This window comes from Ambystoma mexicanum, chromosome 1q, assembly GCF_040938575.1.
Source record: "Ambystoma mexicanum isolate Mex_15411 chromosome 1q, UKY_AmexF1_1, whole genome shotgun sequence".
NCBI lineage: Eukaryota > Metazoa > Chordata > Amphibia > Caudata > Ambystomatidae > Ambystoma > Ambystoma mexicanum.
In genome coordinates, this window is record NC_090922.1 from 851372911 (window position 1) to 851394760 (window position 21850).

A 21850-nucleotide genomic window follows, 5' to 3' on the forward strand; every position below is an offset into this window, starting at 1 on the left:
GGGTCGCTAACAGCCAATCAGGGCAACCCAGCCATCTCAGTTTCTGCCATTAGGAAACGGCGCACTAAAATCGACATAGACCAGATACAATACTGGGTCACCCCTGGTTGCGGCCTCCTGAATCAATGAATCCATCAACCTAATGTTGTGAGTAGTAGCGTGGCCTAGGCAGAAGCCTGTCTGCAGCGGCTCCAAGATATTATTATTTGTCACACAATTTTGTAGTGCAGTTAATACAAAGGACAGTTACACTGGTCACGTCTAGAAGAGATATCAATCTGTAATTTACTGGTAGATATCTATCTCCTTTCTTGTAAATGGCGAGTAATATAGCCTGTTGCCAAGACAGAGGTATAGCTGTGTCTATAAAGACCCTATCAAACAGTATTTTTGAAACTTTTGACCATGGTCGAGTGTTTGCCTTTAGTACCGCTTTTGATAATCCATTGGGTCCTGGAGCCCTCAAAAATTGTAAGTGGGTGATGGCTAAATATATCTCATCCATGCCTATATATAATGGCCCCTATCCAATTTCCTCCTTTCCCGTTGTCTGATAACCCTGTAGGAGTTTTGTGTTGTTCAAGCCACCTTTGCTCGCTAATGGTGTTTACTGTATGCTTGCTTTTGTCCCCTTTGGAAGTCGTGAGCATCTGCCATATAGATTGTGGCTCTTTACTATATAACGCAGCAAACATTTGTTACCACCGAGCATTTTTGGCTGTACTCCATCTTTTTAGCCATCCTCTTTATCCCTGTTTTATCTTTCCGATCTTGGATTCTATTACACCAAAGGGACCCATGGTTCCTTTGGCTTTCCTGATGCTCCTTCTCATTTCTCGCTTAGCATCACAGATTTCAATATCAATGATGTTCAAATGCTTACAAGAAATGGTAGGGAGCCCCAAAGTCCACGTCCCACCTCAGATGTTAGCTTTTTCAGGAGCCCCTCCATTTAATTCACATTAAGTTTACGGAATTCCATGAGCTCAAAAGTGGATATTTGGCTAACCAACTTAGTCGCGTAACCAATGTTCCCCTGTACATCGCAGACAATTCCTTGCATGATTAGATAGGGCTCGCCATCCACCTAGTCCCCTGGTGTGTGACCCCCCAACATAGTTAGCGTTACAACTATAGTGGAATGATCGCTAAAATCAGTGTCATGCACTTCAAGAGATTCTACTAGCTCTGCACAAGTATTACTTCCGAAGAAGTAATCCAAGGCAGTTTCCTTTTGTCCCAGGTGCCAGGTACACTGTCCTGGATAGTCCCCTGTTCTCCCATTGAACATAGTAAATTCCCAAACCTTGAGGTGTTTAATCCACTGCCCACCCATGCTGTTTCCACGTTTCTGGACCATAACACTTACTGCTGTAACATTCCTATAATTAGCACAACATTGCGGGTCCCTACATCCAGCATTCAGGTCACCCCCTAATAAAACACAATCATGGCATGGGGTAGACATCCAGTCTGTACAAATGGGATCAGTACAGTTAAATAGATTATCCAAATCTGTAATATCAGGAGGTGCATATACATTAATCCATAACATAGTTACAGACACAAGCAAAACAAAAGAGGTGATGGCTGGAAGGTTTAGAATTAATCTCAACCTCTGCCATTGCAATGGGCAACCCTCCAGACCATCGTTCTTTGCCTGCCAAGCCATTACAGAAAGGGTAAATACCATATGCAAATCAGGCTTGGTCCCACCCCCAAAGGGGCAGACCAGCCCAAACTGTTGAGTCACATCCCTTCTGCATGAGACCACAAGCATCCCCAGACATGTTTCAGCCCTTCCGCCCATCACTTTAGTGGTTATAGTTTGTCTATGTGAGAGAGGGTATGCCCAGACGTGGGTCCCTTCCTCACTGCGCCATAGGGAACTAAGTTACACCTCACTGAGGAGGCCCAAAACAAGGCCGAAACATGTCTGGGGTTGCTTGTGTTTCCGTGCAGAGGGGCCCCGGCCTAGCAGTTTGGGCTGGGCTGCTACCATTGGTGGCAGTACCTGACTGATTCGCATATGGCTAGACCCCTTTTGCAGTGGCGCAGACGATATAAAAAACGGTGGTGTGGAAGGTTGCCCAGAGCAATGCTAGTGGTTCAGATTCATTCAAAACCTTCCACCCATCACTTTTGTGGTTATAGTTACAGACACTCCATCACCTTTCACACTGACCTTGATAGCTAGTACATTTCTACTATTATGGGAATGTAATCTCAAACTATGAGTACACCATTTTTGTTTTATGCCAATAATTAGACCACCATAGGGCTGACCTTTCGTGCCCTTTTCGGCCAATTCCTGGAATAAAAGATACTGATCCATCTGTATCTGGGAGGTGACCCATGTCTCTTGTAAACAGATAATATATTCAGGTAAAAGAGAAAGGTACCCTTTGTCCGTCAAAAGGTGCTTGTGTCTCCTGTTCTAGCTATTTTCCACATTCACTTAGATTCAACCAGTTGTTTTAACAAGAAACCTACCATTCCCACGCTAGAGCATTGTCAGAGGACTCCTCTGGCAATGTGCTCAGCCCTGCTTTAAAAAAACCAGGCCATTACCTTTTTCGAACTGCCTGGATTGAGTAGGTACAGGTTTAGACAACTGGAAGACATGTGAAGGACTGTTAACCACATAGCCCACAGTAAGAATAGAGGCGTGGTAGGCACAGATTACCAATGGCACTTCAGGTGCAACGCAATTAATTCTTGCAAAATTGCCCCCAGCTGACTTTCACTTGTTCAACAAAACTAAAATCACTCAAAGACAATACTCTCAATGCCAGGACCTTTTTACATAGGGACGGTAGATCCGATCTACTTGTCAATTTCTCTGTAAATGTCAATGGCCCTCAACCTATCGTGAAAATAAGTAGGTTCAAATCTGTGGCGCTGATGGCTGACAGTTCTTGACTAGATATTAAGCCGCCGGCTTCCTCTTGGAGAACTCTGCACACAAGGTCAGCCTCAGCTCTCAAATGTGGAGCCTGAAATTTACCTAGCCCCTTGGATGGCGTAATGGCACCATCTCCGGCAGCCAGCCAGCTAAAGTAGCGGCAGACCTATGCAAGCGCTGCGCCACCTTAGTAACCTTTTTCTTTACTGTCTTAGGTTTGGGTGGCTGGTCGCCAATAGCTGTGGAATTAAGAGGCTCAATTATGGGAAAGGAGGGAGTTGCAGAGGGAACAGGCACTTCAAGGATCTTGCTGGCGGCCTTTTCCCCCGTTTCTTAGCACATTTCGCCAAACGCCTTTCTTTCCTGGTGATAAACATTCAAAGGTCTGCATTTGAGTTTTCAACTACCTGGCAATTCTGTGGGGCGTTTGCTTCAATTTGCCAGTTCGTTAACGGGGGCATCAGACCTATCCGACACTAGCTCTAATGTGCCTGGGCCCATTATTCTGATTCCTTGAAGCCTTTGGCCATTGGATGTAATAGCCCTGCCCTGTTTTTGCACCTCTTCCAAAATTACTCCACAGAGTTAAAGCAACATTTGTACGGCAAAATGTATTGCTCCAGAGGACGTCTTGGTTTTATCCGAGTCTCCTGTTACAGCACTGCCGGAGGACCCATTTTCCAGGGGAACTTGCCCAGACATATCTCCAATACTAAGGTCCTGGAAGACATTTGGGGAAGCTGATAAGCGTTGACCTTGCCCCTGAGCATCTGTCGGGTCAAGGTGCGGAGGGCAGTCTTTCCTCATTTGCAAGGCACAATATCTCAGTTTCTCTGGCTAGGGTCACCTTATCTAAGCTTGCAGCAGCCATGACCTGCAATGTATAACAAAGTGCCAGTAGAGAATTGTTGTCGATGTCCCCAAAGTCAGAGTTTGGCCCGCTGATATTTCTCTCATGCGCCGGGCCTGCCTCTGTTTGGGGATTGGCAATGCTGCTACCCTTGTGTTCTGGCTGGTAAAAAGGTTTTAAACGATCGCTAGATTCAGGAGCGCCTTTCATGTATGTTTTGGATTTATTTACTCTCTCTGTATGGTCATTTGAAGTGGCTCTGCTACGAGTGCCCACTTTCCCATAGGGCTTTCCTTTCCTCAAATTATAATTGCGCACTTTATTTACAACTTTCCCTGGCATTTTAAAAGTCCAAGTAATACTCTTTAGTTTGCTGCCTGGCTTTCCACTAGGTCACTGATCCTGATCGAAGTAGTGCGTTGCCCCACCTACCCGCCGGTTGACGGGTAGCTACGCGTTACTACAGGCTGGTCGCCTTAGCAGACCCAGTAAGAAAAGACTGCAATATGCTTGAGGAATCAAGTTCACCTTATGTGCGGTGCGCAAAGTAGTTCTATTCTTGGCTTCCCAGCCACTTCGCCACTGTCGCTCCAAGCCTCCAAAACACAAACCCTTTCTGCCCACACTTTTTGGGCCTGGCTTGGCGCAGGCTACAGATTTCAAAACAAATCCTTAAAGGAAACAGCAACGGTCTCAAGAGCAAAAACAAAAGGGTCCACACCAGGTCCTCCACACAAACTCTTTCTGCCTGCGCTTCACGCATGCGCTTTGCGCAGGCTGCAGCCGTTAAAACAAATCTTTAAAGGAACAGCAACATTGATTCCTCACAGTCTCGAGAGCAAAAACAAAATGGTCTGCGCCAGGTCTAGCACACAAACACTTTCTTCCTACACATCACGCATGCGCTTTGCGCAGGCTGCAGATTTTAAAATTAATCCTTAAAGGAACAGCAACGTTGATTCCTCCCGGTCTCAAGAGCAAAAACAAAATGGTCCACATCAGGTCCACCACAGAAACACTTTCTGCCTGCACGCAATTGGAAATGTTCCAGAGGATAGAGCTTCTCTATTCTCAGAACCCAGGTCTGCAACTCGATCTGCAGATGTCCATGCACAATGGAAAAACACCCAACCTTCAAAATATTACTTAAAACCTTGGTATTCCAATGCCACACTGAAATATCAACAGTAAAGACATTCTAATCTTTGTGACTTTGGCTAGCTGTAAACTACAAGAGGCATGTGATTAAAACTACTAAGGTGAGATACCTCAGACCTACTTGCATAATGGTGACCTACTGAACAAACACTCAACCCTCACACACTGCAGCGATCAGACTACCAAATACCAGAATAGTTCACTAATGCTACTGCTGACTTATATAGTTCCGTCACACAACCCCACACCAGAGGCAAACACTCTCTCACAGTGCTTACCTCCAAACTATAGATGTTGGGCTCTCCCCAACGAATGAAACATACACTCAAGTGAAACCACCACAAGTCCGCTCCGGGACTCCGGTACTTCTGATGTGTTCTTTTTTCATTTAAATGCAGTTCTAGGTCTATCTCACACCGATTCTTTGTAAAGAACAGAAACAGTTTGTTTTTGTGTTTATTTGCGGATATGAATCCATAATGATACTGCAGATATTAACAAATATATATTTGCATTTTTAAATTATTCTATATTAATCTTGGGGGTGTTCTATTGTGGGGGTGGGAGTATACAGTGTGTCTGGGCCTGAGGTGCTGTGTGTTGGCCTTAGCAGGCCCACGTTGTTCATGAAGAGTTGTAAAGGATGCTTCTGTGCCAGCAGGCCTTTATGTGGGCAGCTGAAAGTCTTTTACATACTAGCCATTGCTGGACTTGTTGAATACCAGCGTCATCATCACATTTGAATCCTAGCAACCCATCCCCACCCTCTTCCTTCACCTATATGATGGTGTCATATGCAGGCTTCTTGTGCACTTCTTGGTCGGGCACATGACCTTTCTTCGACTCAATGGTGTCATGCAGCATCAATGGCTTATACAAGATGATGGCCAGCACTGGCAGACGTGTTTGTGCCAACGAAAATAACCAGGTTACTCACCGTAGTGACCACCTTACTCCTAGTCCATAGTCACCCATCAATTTTTTTGGTCAGTTTGTTTCTCCTTGTGAGAGAGGGTATGCCCAGACGTGGGTCCCTTGCTCGCTGCGCCACAGGGAACCAGGCTGCACCCAGGGCTGGACTGGGAACTAAAAGAGGCCCTGTAAATAATTACTGGGGACCAAAAGAGGCCCTGGAAATAATTACTGGGGACCAAAAGAGGCCCTGGAAATAAAGTTCAAAGTGGCCCTGTATGACGCCTTTTCAGCAAGCCCAATGCTTTTCCTATGAGAAAGTTTGGAAATACCACAGAAAAGAGGCCCAGGGTGCAGAGGCCCACCGGGAAATCTCCAGAGTTCGCTATGGGCCAGTCCACCCCTGGCTGCACCTCACTGAGAAGGTCCAACAAGGCCGAAACATGTCTGGGGTTGCTTGGTTTTCTGTGCAGAGGGGACCTTGCCTAGCAGTTCGGGCTGGGCTGCTACCTTCGGTGGCGGCAGCTGCTGACTGATTTGCACATGGCTGGTCCTTTTTGCAATGGCGCAGACGGGCTAAATAACAGTGGTGTGGAAGGTTGCCCAGAGCAATTGCCAGTGGTTTAGATTCATTCGAAACCTTCCACCCATCACTTTTGTGGTCACATAGTCCCCTTTCCTCCATACTTATGGGACATTCCTCTGTGGGACGGGACCGGAGCACTTTGTAAAAAGCATCCAAAAATGTTGCAAACATTTGAGTCCTTCCTCTCTGTCTGCGCGCGGCCCGGCAAGCGGCCGTAACCCCGCCCATCTCGGCTCCACCCCGTGCATCGCCCATCAGTCCTTTTCTATCGCTGGGTCAAAGACCTCTTAGCAATAACAGATGAACCTTATTAGAGGGGACGGCGGGCGGGCGTATGGAGGAAAGGGGACTATGGACTAGGAGTAAGGTGGTCACTACGATGAGTAACCTGTTTATACTCCTACGTCCCGTCCCCTTTCCTCCATACTTATGGGAGATTCCCAAGCACTCCTTACAGGAACTATGGGTGGATGGAAAACCCCTTACTGAAAAAGATTCTTCAGCACAGCCTGACCAAACTAAGCATCAGATATTGAGCTCGTGTCTAAGTATAATGCTAACAAAAAGCAGATGGGGAGGCCCAAGTAGCCGCCTTTGCGATGGTCTCCCAGGGGACATATTTCTGAAAGGCAACCGCGGCTGCCTTGCCCCGCACCAGGTGTGCATGAATACCTTAAGGAGGCTTCAGCCCTTGGACGGTGTAAGACTCCGTAATGCAGGCAGCGATCCATCGAGAAATAGTCGCCTTAGAGGCCTGCTTACCTTGTGGGTTACCAAAGGTCACAAACAGTTGTTGAGAAGAACTCCTAAGCTTGGATGTTCTGTCTAGATAGAACTTAAGAGCCCTTATAACATCAAGACAATGTAGAACGCTTTCTGCCTCTGAGGCAGGGTTCGGAAAGAAGACCTGCAGGGAGATTGACTGGTTCAGATGGAACTCAGATACCACCTTCGGCAGGAAAGTAGGATTTGTCCGTAGGACCACCTTATCCTTGTGAAAGACCAAGAAGGGATCCTCCACCGATAAAGCCTGGAGCTCACTCAAGCGCCTTGCTGTAGTAACAGCGACCAAAAAGGACACCTTCCACGACAGGTGCTTGAGGTCCACCGTGGCCATTGGTTCGAAAGGTTTATGGCACAGCGCCGTCAGGACCACATTTAGATCCCATGTTGGGTGCGGACTACGAATCGGAGGATAAAGGCGCGTCAAGCCTGCAAAATGCCTCTTAACCACTGGATTAGACAGAGAGTAAGAGCATTGGTCCATAGATAGGTAAGCGGAAACCGCTGAAAGATAAGTTCTGCATGACAGAACGTGAACGCCTGACTCTGCTAAGTAGGATACAAAGGACAGTACCCTGTCAATTGTAGCCCCCCTTGGGTCCAACTGCTCGTTTAAACACCAATGACAGAACCTGAGCCTTTTGCTTCTGGCCTGGGACCTTGTCGAGGGTTTTCTGGCTGCCTGGATAATACGCATGTTATCCGTAGACAGGCCAAGATACTCTAAAGACTTGAACTCAGGCACCATGCCGCCAAGCTGAGTGATTGTGGGGGGAGGGGTGCCACAGCTGCTGTTTCCCCTGGTGAAGAAGATCGGGGGTCACTGGTAACCTGATCGGCGGATACACCGACAGGTGTTGAAGTTCTGAGAACCAAAACCTGGCCGGTCACCACAGGGCTATGAGTAGAAGAGAACAGTTCACCAAGTTCTTCAATTTGCAAATCGTCCGGTGAACTAGAGGCAGAGGCGGGAAAGCATAAGCCCTCATGTTGTGCCATGGAATCTCGAGAGCATCTCCCAGAGAAGAGGCTCCCAGCCCGCTTCTGGAGGCATACAGAGGAAGCTTCTTGTTTGCCACTGTAGCAAAGAGGTCCACTTCCGGTGTGCCCCAACGCAGGAAAATCCATGAGAGGACCTCCGCCTTCAACTCCCACTCGTAGCTGACCATCGTCCACCGGCTGAGGGCATCTGCCGTGACATTCAGCTGGCCCGGGATGTGTACTGCAAGCAGCCAGAGACCATGAAGAACCGCCCACTCCCAAATCTGGATGGACAGGTCCACGAGGGGGGGGGGGGGACTGGGTTCCCCCTTGCTTGTTGATGTAATACGTCGACACCACATTGTCCGTGCGGATACGGACCACTTTGTCGGCAATGATCGGTCTGAACGCCTTGAGCGCTAGGAAAATCGCCAGAAGATCCAGATTTATGTGAAGGAGCTTGTCCTGAGGCGACCAAAGATCTGAGACCTGAAGAAGGTCCAACGTCGCACCCCACCCAGATGGGAGGAGTCCGTCGTGACTGTTACCATCGGGGTTGGGTCCTGAAACCCCGCACCTACCGACAGGTTGCTGAAAGACGACCACCAGTACAGGTCTGCTCTCATGAAAGCCAGAATCGTTATCAACTTGGAGTCCGGATCCACAGCCTGAAGCCAAGAACTCCGAAGAGCCATCTGCGTCCGCCTCATTTTGAGAGGGGCAAGAGGAAGAGCCAACACACACGAGGCCATGAGACCCAGAAGCCTCTGGAACCACCAGGCCGACATGCTTTCCGACTGCGCAAACATCTGACACGTGGCCAACAGATCCGCCATTCTGTCCCCAGTCAGGTACACTCTGCAGTCGATCGTGTTCCAGCGAAAACCCAGGAAAATCATGTCCTGAGAGATCGTCATGGAAGATTTCCGCCAGTTTACCGCCAGCCCAAGGTGGAAAAGGAGCTGGAGGAGAGACTGAAGATTGCAGGCGGCTTTCAAAGGGCACGGGCTGCGCAAGAGCCAGTCATCCAAATACGGAAACACATGGATACCCTGCAGACAAAGATAGGCCGCGATCACCGACATCATCTTCGTGAAGACACGCAGCGCCGAGCTGAGGCCAAAAGGAAGCACTCGAAATTGGAAGTGCTCCTCTCCCACAGAGAAGCAGAGATATCTCCTGTGTGGATTCCAAATCAGAATATGCATGTACGCATCCTGAAGGTCCACCATGCTGAGCCAAACGCCCATCTGCAAGGAGGACCGTATGTGGCCGGGCGTGATCATCTTGAACTTCTCTTGGGGTAGGAAAAGATTGAACTGGGAAAGGTCTAGGATGGTGCGCAGGCCAGCCTGGTTGGGTTTGGGCACCGTAAACAGCCGGGAGTAGAAGCCCTCCCCTCGTTCCCCAAGGGGAACGGGTTCCACAGCTCTTAGATCCAGAAGTTCCTGAATCTCTGCTTTTAGGCAGGACGACCCAGACTGCTGGAAAGGAGGGTTAAAGGGCGGGGTAGGGAGTAAGTATAAGCAGAAGCCCGCCCAAGAGACTGACAAGAGCCACCCGTCTTCGGTGATGGTCTGCCATGCCTCCCAATGAGACGCAATGCGTCCTCCCCACGGAGAACCCTCATTTTGTAGGCTTTTCAGTGGTGTTACCACCTGAGCCTGAGGAGGAGGCTGAGGAGCGGGAGAAAAACAGAGTCTGTTGCTGCCTCTGGCGGTTATTACCCGAAGTGTTATCCACTCTACAAGATTTACGGTCTAGAAACCCTCTAAAACCAGAAGAGGGCCGGCTTTGCGATAACAGTCTCTGGGTCTTAAAAGGAGTTTTAACCAGGACTGACAAGGACTTAGCTGTCTGGGTGCTGTCTTTCGTCTTGGTCAGTTCCACATCCGTTGTAGAATGGAACAGTGTCATGATGCATACCCCCGGGCATCCAGACCACGTCCATCAGCCCATCAGCCCCGGCATCATGTTGCCTTGAGAAAACCCAGCAACCCCCTCATATGGGACATCAGTCCTGGCGCCTTGGGCGCCAGGCTCATAAGTGCACACTTACCTGATGCAGACCATGCTGCAAGAAGATCCAAGCCCATGTGAGGCCTGGAAGGGACTACTTTACCTTAGGGACTATTTTGTTACTCGGGTGTGGTCGGGGAGGAATTCCTACCTGAGACTACTTTGAAGGCTATTTAAACCACGCCCGAAGAGCAGCACATGCTTTGCATTATTCTGCATCCAGCAGCGTAACGTTCACCGTGCCAGCACCAGCATCCAGCCTTCTGCCACGCCCGCCTCGAGCACCTAGAAAGAAGGAAAGAAACAAAGGTTAGAACAAGAGTATTACCTGATTTCTTACCTGATTCCGGATTCATCGCATCTTCAAACCAGAGGAAAGACTTTGTTTTAAACGCGTCGCATCGCCAGCAGCAGCGCCGCACCATACTCACCGTTCCACGCAGTATCTCTTCGATCCGGCGCTGTCTAAATCCTTACATCGCCGAATCCCGGCACCTAAGGGGGACAAGAAACAACAAGGTGAGCAGAGAGAACAGACTGAGACAATCTCTTTAGCTGCCATATGCTTACCAGATTTTACCGCCGGAGGTATAATTCATCAGCACGCCAAATCTTCTTATGCCGCACCTGTAAAATAAGGAGAAAGCAGCAAGTTTAACACTTGCCATTATTTACCGGACAGTGTTGGGTAACACAGACTTTTACCGGAGCGCTTTCAGCTGTCAATTTTCAAAGCTGCAAGATAAAAGAGGAATTGGACAGGAGTGAACGCCAGACATTTTGAACCCTTACGAACTATATACTTACAGCTCTTCACCAGGACCTTTTGGAGTCAGGATTCGTCTACAACTCTTCCAATATCCTCAGGCCAGTCAAGTAACTGGTCATCAACGTGCCCCTGCGTGCTTCGCAGGATGGAGGGCTCATTCTTCAAGAATATAAGGGGAGATTGCTGAGAGGGCGCTTCAGAGGTGATTAGTGGGGAGGACAGTGGGGCTGCTATCACTTGAATCCACAAGTGGCTAAATCCATCTCCACTTGTAGGAGAATATTTCGACGGGCCAAGCTGACAAGATTAGGAGGGCAGATCCAGTCAGTCATCGCTGCACTACGCATCACATGGGTGGAGGCCGCAGCAGTCCGGGTCCGACCGACGCCCCTGTGGGAGCCCCGTGACCCTAACAAACAGCTCCTTACCGTCAGACAGAAGGTCCAACACCTTGTCCTGCCATGCAACCACGCCTGTCGTGAGGTATCAACTCCCAGCATAAGGCCCCGAGCCGAAGTGTCTACGCGGTGAGCCGCAGCCTCCAGAAGATCCTGGGCCAAGACCCTGGCATCTGACAATCTCGCCTTAAAGTCTTCCAGCTTCTCGACCGGAATGAACTCCTCGAACTCCGACAGACCTTTCCACATCCTCATATTTGCCCCCGCTAACATTAGTTCTGCATTGGCCTGCCAGAGCTGCAAGGCCGAGTAAGCAAAAATCTTCCTCCCAAGGGAGTCGAGGAGCTTGTCCTCCTTCCCCAGAACCTGAGTAGCCGTCGTAGAAGAGGATGCTGAAGGCCTGGACTGTAAAGTGGCCACAGCCACCACTGTGGAGGAGGGGGGCGGACAAGACGACAGGGCCACCTCTTCCGAAGAATGCAGCCTGTATCGCGCGTCAATTTTCTTATTGATGAAAAGTCCAGAGTGTGGCTTTTCCCAGACCCTACAGACCTCAGCCAAAATGTCCTTCTGCAAGAACAGGCTTGTACGCTCCAAAGGAGACAGGGTGAATGCCCCAAAAGCACACCCTCCTGTGAGCGGGTGCCTCAGGCACCGGAACATCCAAAAAGCACATCATGTCCAGTACCCGGTCATGAAAATCTCTAATAGAGCTGGGCAGGTCCTCGTTGTACTGATCGCCCTGCGCCTCATCCAACAGGTCAGGATCCTGCTGACCCATGCCAGGCACTGCCTTGTCCACAGGGGACAATGGCAGAAGGGTCGGGGATGCACCGTAGGCAAGGGTGGCGCCGGCGTAGCCACCGAAGGAGTGGCTGGAGCCGGAGGCGCAGGTGGGCATATCTCCCTAAAAAGCCCCTTGAAATATTCCCTCATGGGGTCGGTACGCATGAGCATCTGAAATTTGCCGAAAAGGCGTTTTCCGGGGACTGCTTTGGAGCTACCAGAGGAGGCCTCTCATGAGGAGGATAATTCCAGGGACACAACGGGGAGGGTTGCCACACAGGCCCATCCCCAGAAGTGTTCACAAAAATCAAAGGTGCCGACCCTACAGGCAACAAAACACTGTGCGGAAGGGGTATCCGAGCATTCCAGTCTTATACTGGGCGAAAAGGATGTGCACAAGGAATTTTATGTTCACCCACAGAACCAAGCCCTACACCTGAGGCCGATGGTGTAGTTGTAGGGGAAGCGCCCAAAATGGCCGCCGTGGTCGTGGCGGGAACGGCTACCATTTTGCCATCACCTGAGGGGAACTGCTGCACCTGCGGAGAGGAAGTGAGGCAGGGGTCCCCATCGGTGGATCAGGGGTCTTAACTTTAGCCTTTACATAAGGAACCTCGGGAGAGCCGGTACTATGTGGCCTGGAATGTTTCTGCGACATACCAATAGCCAAAATAGCCTTCTCAGGAAGGACCTTGGCGCTGCCGGTAAAGGAAGAACTTTCCTTCTTTGCCCCAACAGTTCTGGCGTCGCCACAAGAGCGGGAACGGCGATAAACAACTTTCACCGATAAGGCCTTGCCAGGTCTCTCAGTAACTTTAGCCTCTGTACGAGGGACCTCGGACCCAGGTCCGGTAACAGCCTTACAAACGCGGGCCTCGAACATCCGTTCGTTAACACCAAGCCCAACCAAGGCGCACCCGTTTTTTTTTGTTGAGGGAAGCCGATAAAGAGGCCTCAGAGCTAGCTCTGGTACCCCACGACTCAGTAGAACTAGGTCTGCAAGCCACCCCCACATGAGGGGCCTCTGACTGTACTCCGGTATCCACGGGCCCCTTACGGAGACCCTTGGAGAAAACTCTGGTACAATATTTAGGCCCAGAAGGCACCTCAGGGCAATCCCCAGTGACAGAGCGACTAACGCTCCTCCCGGCTCGGGAAGAGCCCGGAAAGGTATCTCCCGGCCGGGGTGCTCTAAAAAGTAAAGAACTTACCGGGCGTTTCTTCTTTTCGTCGATAAAAGCTTGAAAATGCAAGGGCGGGGCACGTCGAAACACCTCCTCCCAGCGCTCCAACCGACGTTGAAGTGCCCGGACCGAAAGGGAATCACAGTAAAAACAGGAGTCCCAATGGTGGTCCGGACCCAAACACTCGAGACAAAGAGGATGGGGGTCTGCCCTCGCAAAGCATCAGTGACACGATGAAAAATCTGGAAAGTCTAGTTTGAAATACATAGACAGACTAGTACATGATCGCTAGCGAAAGCTGAAGAGGAAAAAAGGGAAGAAAATCTTCCGCGGATGCAAGTGCGTCCAGTCCCGAACGAGCGGAGAAAAGGACTGATGGGCGATGCGCCGAAAGAGAGGAAGGACTAAACTGTTTGCAAAATTTTTGGATGCTTTTTACAAAGTGCTCTGGTCCCGTCCCACAGGACGGAGGAATGTCCCATAAGTATGGAGGAAAAGGGGACGGGACGTAGGAGTATAAATGTAGTGTATGTTATGTTAATGTCACAGAGCATCACAAATGTGATTTAAAATAACAGACAATACTGTTTACACATACACTATAAAACCCAAAACATCAGTATCAAGATCTTCAAACACTTGTAATGGGAAAGGTGTAAGGGTCAATAGTGGATAGAAAACTATAGACAGTGCAGTCTCATGAATGGCTTCGGAAGTCCCAACAATGTATTATAGAGGTAGATGAGCTTTTTGGGTGGCATGGTCTGCTGATATTGCTGTAGACACTGCTGTTCCTCATCTAGAGATGGGTGCTGTCTGATTAAATCAGGTTTTGGCAAATATTCATAAGTAAACCAGCAGTGAAACAGGGCATGACAACCTCGTGATATGCCAAGGAGTCACCTTGTGGGAGTCTGTTCACAATCCACAAGGAAGGCGTTGCATGGTTGTGGCACAAACCTACCTTAATTTGCACTATTGCCCTGAAAACTGTATGTCTTCCTGATTCCGATGCAGATCAAGGGCTGATTTGAGCCTCTCCCTATGCTTACATTAAAGCATAGTAAGAAATATTAGAGCATATAAAACACAGCCAATGAAAGCAGTGCATAAACCAAAACAATAAATTAATATCTAAGTAATATAAATACTGTTAATTTAACACATTCAAAATAACAGTAGTGGAGCGGATCAAAACCTGGGACACAGTAATTTCGGGGTCACATATTTGAGGAGACGTCCACCCAGTTGAAGCGGTGTTCACTAGGATAGTAGAACCTAGGTACCCAATATGTGAAAGGTACACCAGGTATGTACTCAACCATTAAACCATGACTATTAAAGAGAACGATGGGTGCCTGAACATATGTATGCTTGAAAGGATGCCTACGTCTGATGGTGGGCTTGTGGCTAGGGCCAGCACCTGAATTGAACTGCAAGAAGCCACCCAGCGGTGAAAGAATAAACTGCATCTTGGAAGGCTCTGTTCTGCATTCACCAGAGATAAATTGGACCTGAAATAGAAACAGTGCAAAGATGTACTGGAGAATATTTTTTTAAATCTTTCTTTAACATTGTATTACCTTGTTTGGAAGAGATATTATCTTGGAAAATTGTTCAGAAGGTGGCAAGGCATGTTCTGTGAAGGTGGCCATTCAGGCTACTGGCAAATTGTCTGTCCCAGCATCTTCCCCTCTCTTGAGGTTTGCTATTTCCTGAGGGTTGCTATCCATGCGTGTGCGCCATGGACACCCGCAGGATACTACATGCTCATCCCAATTTTGCTACCCTATGGATAATTCCTCCGGTTACCACACAGCAGGTTATTTCCAGTTCAAAGTTTTCCCTTTTTGGATCCTCTCTGCTTCTTTGGTTGTTAGCGGGATGACGCTAAGATCCTTTCTTCATCAAAGGAATTCATAGTTATCCATGTCTCAATGATTAGCTCACCTGAGCTTGAAAACACATGGACGCTGCTGCTTCTCTATACACTACTTTGGACTTTGGATTTTACATGGGTGTATCCAGCGGTGTAAGACAATGCACCTGAAGACTCATTTATCATTGATGTCATATTAGTCTCTTGTGGGGAGCGAGTTTGGGGATTGTTAACAACTGCCATCATAGCATGCCTGCGCAGTAGGATCTCAGAAAGAGGGAGTGAACTAAACCTTAAGCAAAAGGAGAGCCTTGAATTGTGAAGTGAAATTCCCTGTAGTGATGTTGAGTAGGTGACTTTGAAAACAACCTGTCTAATAAAGTTTGTCAAGCTGGGTCCTGCATGCACTACTACAGAACTGATATTTATACCCCCTCTAGGTCAAAGTACCATGTGTTCAAACCTCTTATGCAGCAGAAAATGAGGGTGTTCAGGATCGGTTCAAGGAAGGAATCATATAGCCCTGTCAGTAACGGCACGTCGCCCAAGTTAAGGGCCTGAGCGAAGTGAGGGTCCATTAATGAGGGCAGCAGTGCCGTTAAAGACAGGGTCGGGCCGCCGCTCAGGGTAATAGCGCCATTAGCACCCATGTAGTTTCCTACGCATGTGGTAATGGGTTGTATTAAAAAAAAAAGAAACTCACCTTGCTGCACAGCCCAGTGGCACTCTGTGGTTCCCAGAGTCTGTTTTCAATGTTGATGATGTCACAGTCATCAACATTGAAAACGGTCTGAGAACCATGGTACTGCACAAGGCCACACAGAAATAACATAAAATAACATCAAATACACAATATTAGCAACCACGTAGGAAATTACACGGGTGCTAAGAGATGTGGCAGGGAGGAGTCAAGGATGAGCGGCGAAGGGGGATAATACAGCCCGCGTCCTGAGCATCCTGATTGGCCAGCACCCCCTTCCAGGGTGATAATGCTCGAAACAGTGTGTTGAACAGACTAATAAGTGGAGCACATGGCATTTTATGTTTAAATGCAGATCTGAGTTGGTGAAGCCAATGGATATTAAAACCATGACTGGTTTTACTATTTCCTACATGAATATATATAAGAACAATGTACAGCCCTATATGTGAAGTATAAAGGTTGTTATATACTTGTAAAAAGTTGCAACAATTTGGTACTCAATCATACGTATTTCTTATACATTTTGAAACTGCTGCCACATTAGTTATGCAAATATTTATGAATTAGGAAAAATATTTATAGTTTTCTGGGAAGTCGTAGCTAAGTTTAAAATGTATGTATGTGTTGTGTAGGACTGTTATTCAACAGGTTGTATACAAGTTATGTCACTTTCTAAAAGTAATCAACAACGTTTTAATCACAGATAATCGCCACCATGGTTTATTAAGGTTTATAATAGTCCCTTTTAAACTGTGAACAATCTCAAAGATGTTGTACATCAGAAGGACAGTTGCAGTAGTTTGCAGTGTATTCCAAAGAGTTACGAAAATGATACAAATTATAGTAATAAACATTGTTAAATAACATAACTATTATAAAACATAAACAGTGAGATCAGATGTTTATGGAAGTTGAGGCAAGTTATTCTGAACTGGTTCCTGCATTGTGGGTGAGATATTTGTGGGGAAATTACTAAAATACAGAATTTGGGATTTGTACTTTTCTCTACAAAGAGAAGTCAAGATGTATTTGTGGGTTGTGTTTGCCTTGTTTTGGAATTCTATATCAGTTAAATAATATGAAAAACAAGTCGAACATATTTATCATAGTAATTAAATGTTCTGTAACGTATCCTTTTGAAAGAATTTGAGTTGTTCAAATACAATTAGTTTAAAAACAGTCAATAATCTTACTACATCCTACAAAATAAGTCACCTGTATGGGATGTGGAATGGCAATGTTTCCAATGCCACAGAGAGTTAATAAAAAGGTGTTGAAGACAGGCGTAAATGTGTTATGCCCTCGTTAACATCTTTTTATAAAGCTCTGCGGATGTTCATTGTTTTTGCTGCTGTAGTGGGTACAGGGAACAAGACATACAATTAAACCTTGCATTCCCACCTCCCATGCTAAAACGTTCGGCTTTAACCAACATTTTTGTGTTTGCTTAAAACCAACAGATTCTAATGCAATCCACCTGTTTTACCAACTAAAAGCAGGGGTATTTCACAGGAAAACATTGTACATTCTTCCCACTTTTTTAAATTGCTGGAGGCATCTATACTTTTTCCAAAAAACAGAAAGAAGAGGTGCAAAGGTGTTTTCACCTGTTTTAACACTTATATTTGCAGTTCCATACAAATCAATACCCTCCTTCCAATGTTCATCATGGGGCAAAAAAAAGTGTTGCTCTAAGTGCAATTAACACTTTTTTTTTTAAATGAGGCTCTACATGTATGAATGGTGGATCAATCCTCCTTTCATTTCATAAAAAAAGTGCTATTTTCTATACACTAAAATCAAAGACTTGTCTTTGTACACTATTTGACAGTTGTATTAAGTCAAGTGTGATGCTTAGTCGAATACAATACTTACATGAGCATTTAGGAAGATCTGACCAGTTTCCCTTCCAGCACCGGGGTTCTGACTGCGTGGATAGTTTATATCCAGAATCACATGTAAATTGCACTTTAGTGCCATGTGCGTATGATGGCCTTAAGTTTACTATTGAAACATGGTCAATCGATGGAGTTTCGCATGGGCTTTCTACAAAAATAAGAAATATTTCAATGTCATGTGCTAATAAAGAGAATCGGAACATGGTTAGTATTTTAATTTCACGTCAATATAAAATGCACACACATTGATTAACATGCTCTCTTACAACGAAAATACACACAATGATTGGTAAATGATAACACGTAAAGCAATGTGAATCCTACATTCAAGGCCCAGTTCATGTTTGAGTTATCTTTTCTAAGGTCTTATACAAGGGAATCGAAGGAACCAACACAATGTGGCTTACAGACTTCAGTTTCGAATAATAACATCTGGGGTAGACGGCATGTCCCATCTTTCCCAAGTAAACCTTTTACCTGCCAGTGCCCCTTACACTTCTCCCCAGAGCCCCTTATGGCCAACACCTAGAGCCTCTTGCACTTCTTCAGTGCTTCTTGTGCCCCCTACGAGCCTTGCAGCTCTCCAAGCACCGTCCTGCCACGTGTGCTTTTTACACCTCTTAAGTGCTCCTTACAGGCCCAGTTTTCTTTTCCCACGGTGCTCTTTGCACAGTTGTGAAAGCCCCTGTACTTTGTTCTATTCATACCCTGGCCCCCACAGAGCCGCATATTTGGGCTTTGGCAATGTTTGTGTTTAGTTCTTTTTATTTCCCCAGCAATTTCATCCAGCATTGGTTAGAGGACCTGAAGCAATGTCCTAGATATCCACCCTACTGAATCTCAAGCCATTGTTAATGGTGGAACTTTTATGAGGCTAGGTTAAGATGGAGGCTTTGGGTTCATTTTAGGCTTAACGTTACATATGTTAAGTGTTCAATGGGTTGGGATGCTTCGAAGAACAAAGAGTACGGCAGATGCCTCCAATTTCAGTAACAAAGTAAACAAGCATTGACAATGTCAACCGTTTGGGCTTTTGTGTAGGCATGGGAAAGGCCTTGCCAGGCACTGTGTAGTGTTATTAACTGGCCATTGATGGTAGCAGGTGCAACATGGTGCAAGTACCTAGGCATCTAATAGCAGTGCCTGGCAAATGTCTAATACTTATACACAAGCCAACACTGTTGGCTTTGCCAATGCTTGTATTTAACAGGATTTCAGCGAAGGACACACACAGTGCTTATACATCTAGTGGCTGAAGTTCAGATCTTGTTAAGACATTTTTATTACACCAGCAGCACGTTTACTGCTCCATTTAAGGCATTAACATTCAGAAGACTGCTTTGAAAAAACACTGGAGGCACTTTGAGTGCAAAGTTTGAGGGTGAGGCTTAATTAAAGTGAGCTCAAAGAGTTCCCAAAAGGAGGTGTTTTGGACAGGGAGGGATAGGAACTGGGTGGGAATGGCCATAGAATGTAGCAGGGCCATGGGAGGTCAATGTGTGGACAAATAACCAAATAACACATACATGATGTGTGTCCCTCCTCGTATGCCAGTTCTGCCTATCTGTATTCTAATGCAGTAGTTTCTGCATGTAGGTGGCACACCTAGAAGCCCAAACTAAAAAAATGGATTATTCAGAGGGTTTCCTTCTAAACAAATGTAACTATGAAACAATGATAATGTGGGGGTCTTTACCATTTTAACTAAAAGTAAAAAAATAACTTGAACAAAATCTTGCATAAAACCACCCAATGGAATGTGTTTAATCATAGTACTGCAACCTAAGGGAAATGCATTTGAAGAGAAGGGCTCAAGCAAAGAATACCTTTGGGTATTCTTTTCTGTTTATCTTGTGTGCAGTGTCTTCCTCAATGTTTCTATACTTGGCAACTCATTTCCAAGCTCTGTGATGCCATTCGTATTGGCACATCAATGCTTTGTCTTCCAATAGTGACCTCAGTTCCTGAAAGGCTTGAGTTCTTGCAAAACCTAGTTGGGTCTGTTTGGCTGGCATGGAGCAGCATTCAGCACTCCCACCACCCTTTGTTTTTATTTATTTTTTATTTATTACATTTATTATACGCCCAGGTATCACGGCATAGTTACAGACAGGTTATTACACAATTAACAGCAGATAGGTCAAAGCAGTAACACAGTCATAGTTTAATCAATCAAGAAGTACACAGTTATTACATAATGCAGAGACAAGTATTTTGACAGGCTAGCACAAGTAAGGGTCTGGTCAGGATAGGCCTAGTCAATTAAAATTGGTTAAATAGCCATGTTTTTAGTGATTTTTTAAAGCGGTGGAAGGACTCTTCATTCTTAATATTTGTCAGGATTGCCTTCCAGTGTTTAGGGGCCAGGACCTTGAAGCTGCTGCCCCCAGCTCTGGAACTTTTGTAGCATGGGATTTCAAGGAGTGAGTTTTTGCTAGATCTAAGGGTTCTATTAGAATATTTTTTGATTATTGAGTTATTGATGTATTTAGGGGCTTTATTGGCTTATTGCTTACTTTTCTCTGTTGGACGGGGGCGAGGTAGTTTTGTCTCCACCATTATGTCTGCCCGTGCTGGCTTCTGCCTAAGTCAATGTATTATGTTGTTATTATGTTGTTGCATTTGATCCTTTCATTTTACTCACAAAATGTTAGCAACATTGTTAATCTACTGCAAAGATTATATGTACACATTTAATTTAAAGAAGACAAAATTATATCCGTTAAAAAAATGAAAAAAACAACCTGTAATATTACAAACGTTTGTCAAAGGGAATGGACGTGACTAACACATTGGGTTTCTATTAGCCAGCAGGATACCTTTAAAATCCATTGTGTTGTCTCTATTTGTCTATTTAACTAAGCCTTCATTTTCATTCTTGTAGACAGAAGCTATGTACTCCTTCCCATTGTTTCTCCTCTGATAAGCATGCTCTTTTGTGTCATTCGTAGGTTTTGTTCCACTCAGAAGGGTGGTCTTGCATTTGCTGTTCTTGCTCCTTTATGGCACCGCGTTCCTTTTCTTCTCCTAGTCTTGCTGTTTATCATCGTAGACTTAAGACAGTTATTTTCTCACATGTCTTTGACAACTGTCCTCCTCTTGATCTTGCTTGACTCCTATAGTCGTCGTTATTTGTCAAGTTCACACACACACACACACCCCCTCCCCGAACGCCTTGCACGAAACTCATAGCGAAGGGGATTTGGGTTCTGCGCAGTCATCTAAAAGTAGGCGGAATACGTGGAATGGGGAAAAAATATGGCTTCAAAGAGGGATTTACCAAAGTAAAATCCTTGCAACGCCCATACACACGCTAAAAACCCGTATTAATGGAATTGAACAGGGTTCGCGGTAAAATATGTGCAAATCCTGAAACACGTACGCCACGCGATAGCTGGCGGATGAGTCAACGTGCACAAAAACGAATGCATAAAAAGGCAGCGCGATCAACAAACGCACGTATACAGCTACGATGAATGTACCATTTGTTGCAGCAGTGATCGTGGGACACCGCAGGAGGAGGAGGAGGATGGCCAGGGCCCGGATTTATCTACCTAGGACCAGCCTTTTTGGGATGCCCGATGACCAGGTCTATGGCAGGTATAGGTTTCCACCTCGTATCATATTAGACCTGGTCACGGAGTGGGAGGATGACCTTACATCACCCACCCTGTGCTCCCAAGCACTGAGCCACTTGGAAAAGGCGCTCAATGTCCAACTTTTGGTATAAGTCTGTACTACGCAAGTTGGTAGTGTGGCTGAGCAGCCAGGCTTATCTCAAGAGGGGTCAATGTGAGCTTTAGGGGAGTTACACAGAGATTCACATTGACCAGTATCAAAATAAACTCTTACACACAAGAGTTTGAAAGGTTTTTTTTGGGGGTGCAGAGGTCAATGTTAGGCAGAATTGCATGCAGTACCCTCTGGGAATACCACACAATTAGGACTACAGGTGTAAGCAAAAGCCAACCTTTGATATAACTCTGTACCACATACTTTTTGGTAGCGAGCTGAGCAGCCATGCTTATCTCAAGAGGGA

The 21850-nt window shown here is 46.4% G+C and overlaps 1 protein-coding gene across 3 annotated transcripts in view; it reads right to left on the reverse strand.

Annotated features, from left to right (window-relative positions):
• The window catches only part of LOC138538019 (coagulation factor XIII B chain-like), a 792475-nt gene that overhangs the window by 349801 nt on the left and 420824 nt on the right, over positions 1 to 21850 (reverse strand). For all 3 annotated transcript variants that reach the window (XM_069641499.1, XM_069641498.1, XM_069641497.1), the window contains exon 11: positions 17789 to 17959. In XM_069641499.1, the coding sequence (XP_069497600.1) occupies positions 17789 to 17959 (171 nt within the window). The remainder of the gene's footprint in view (positions 1 to 17788; positions 17960 to 21850) is intronic.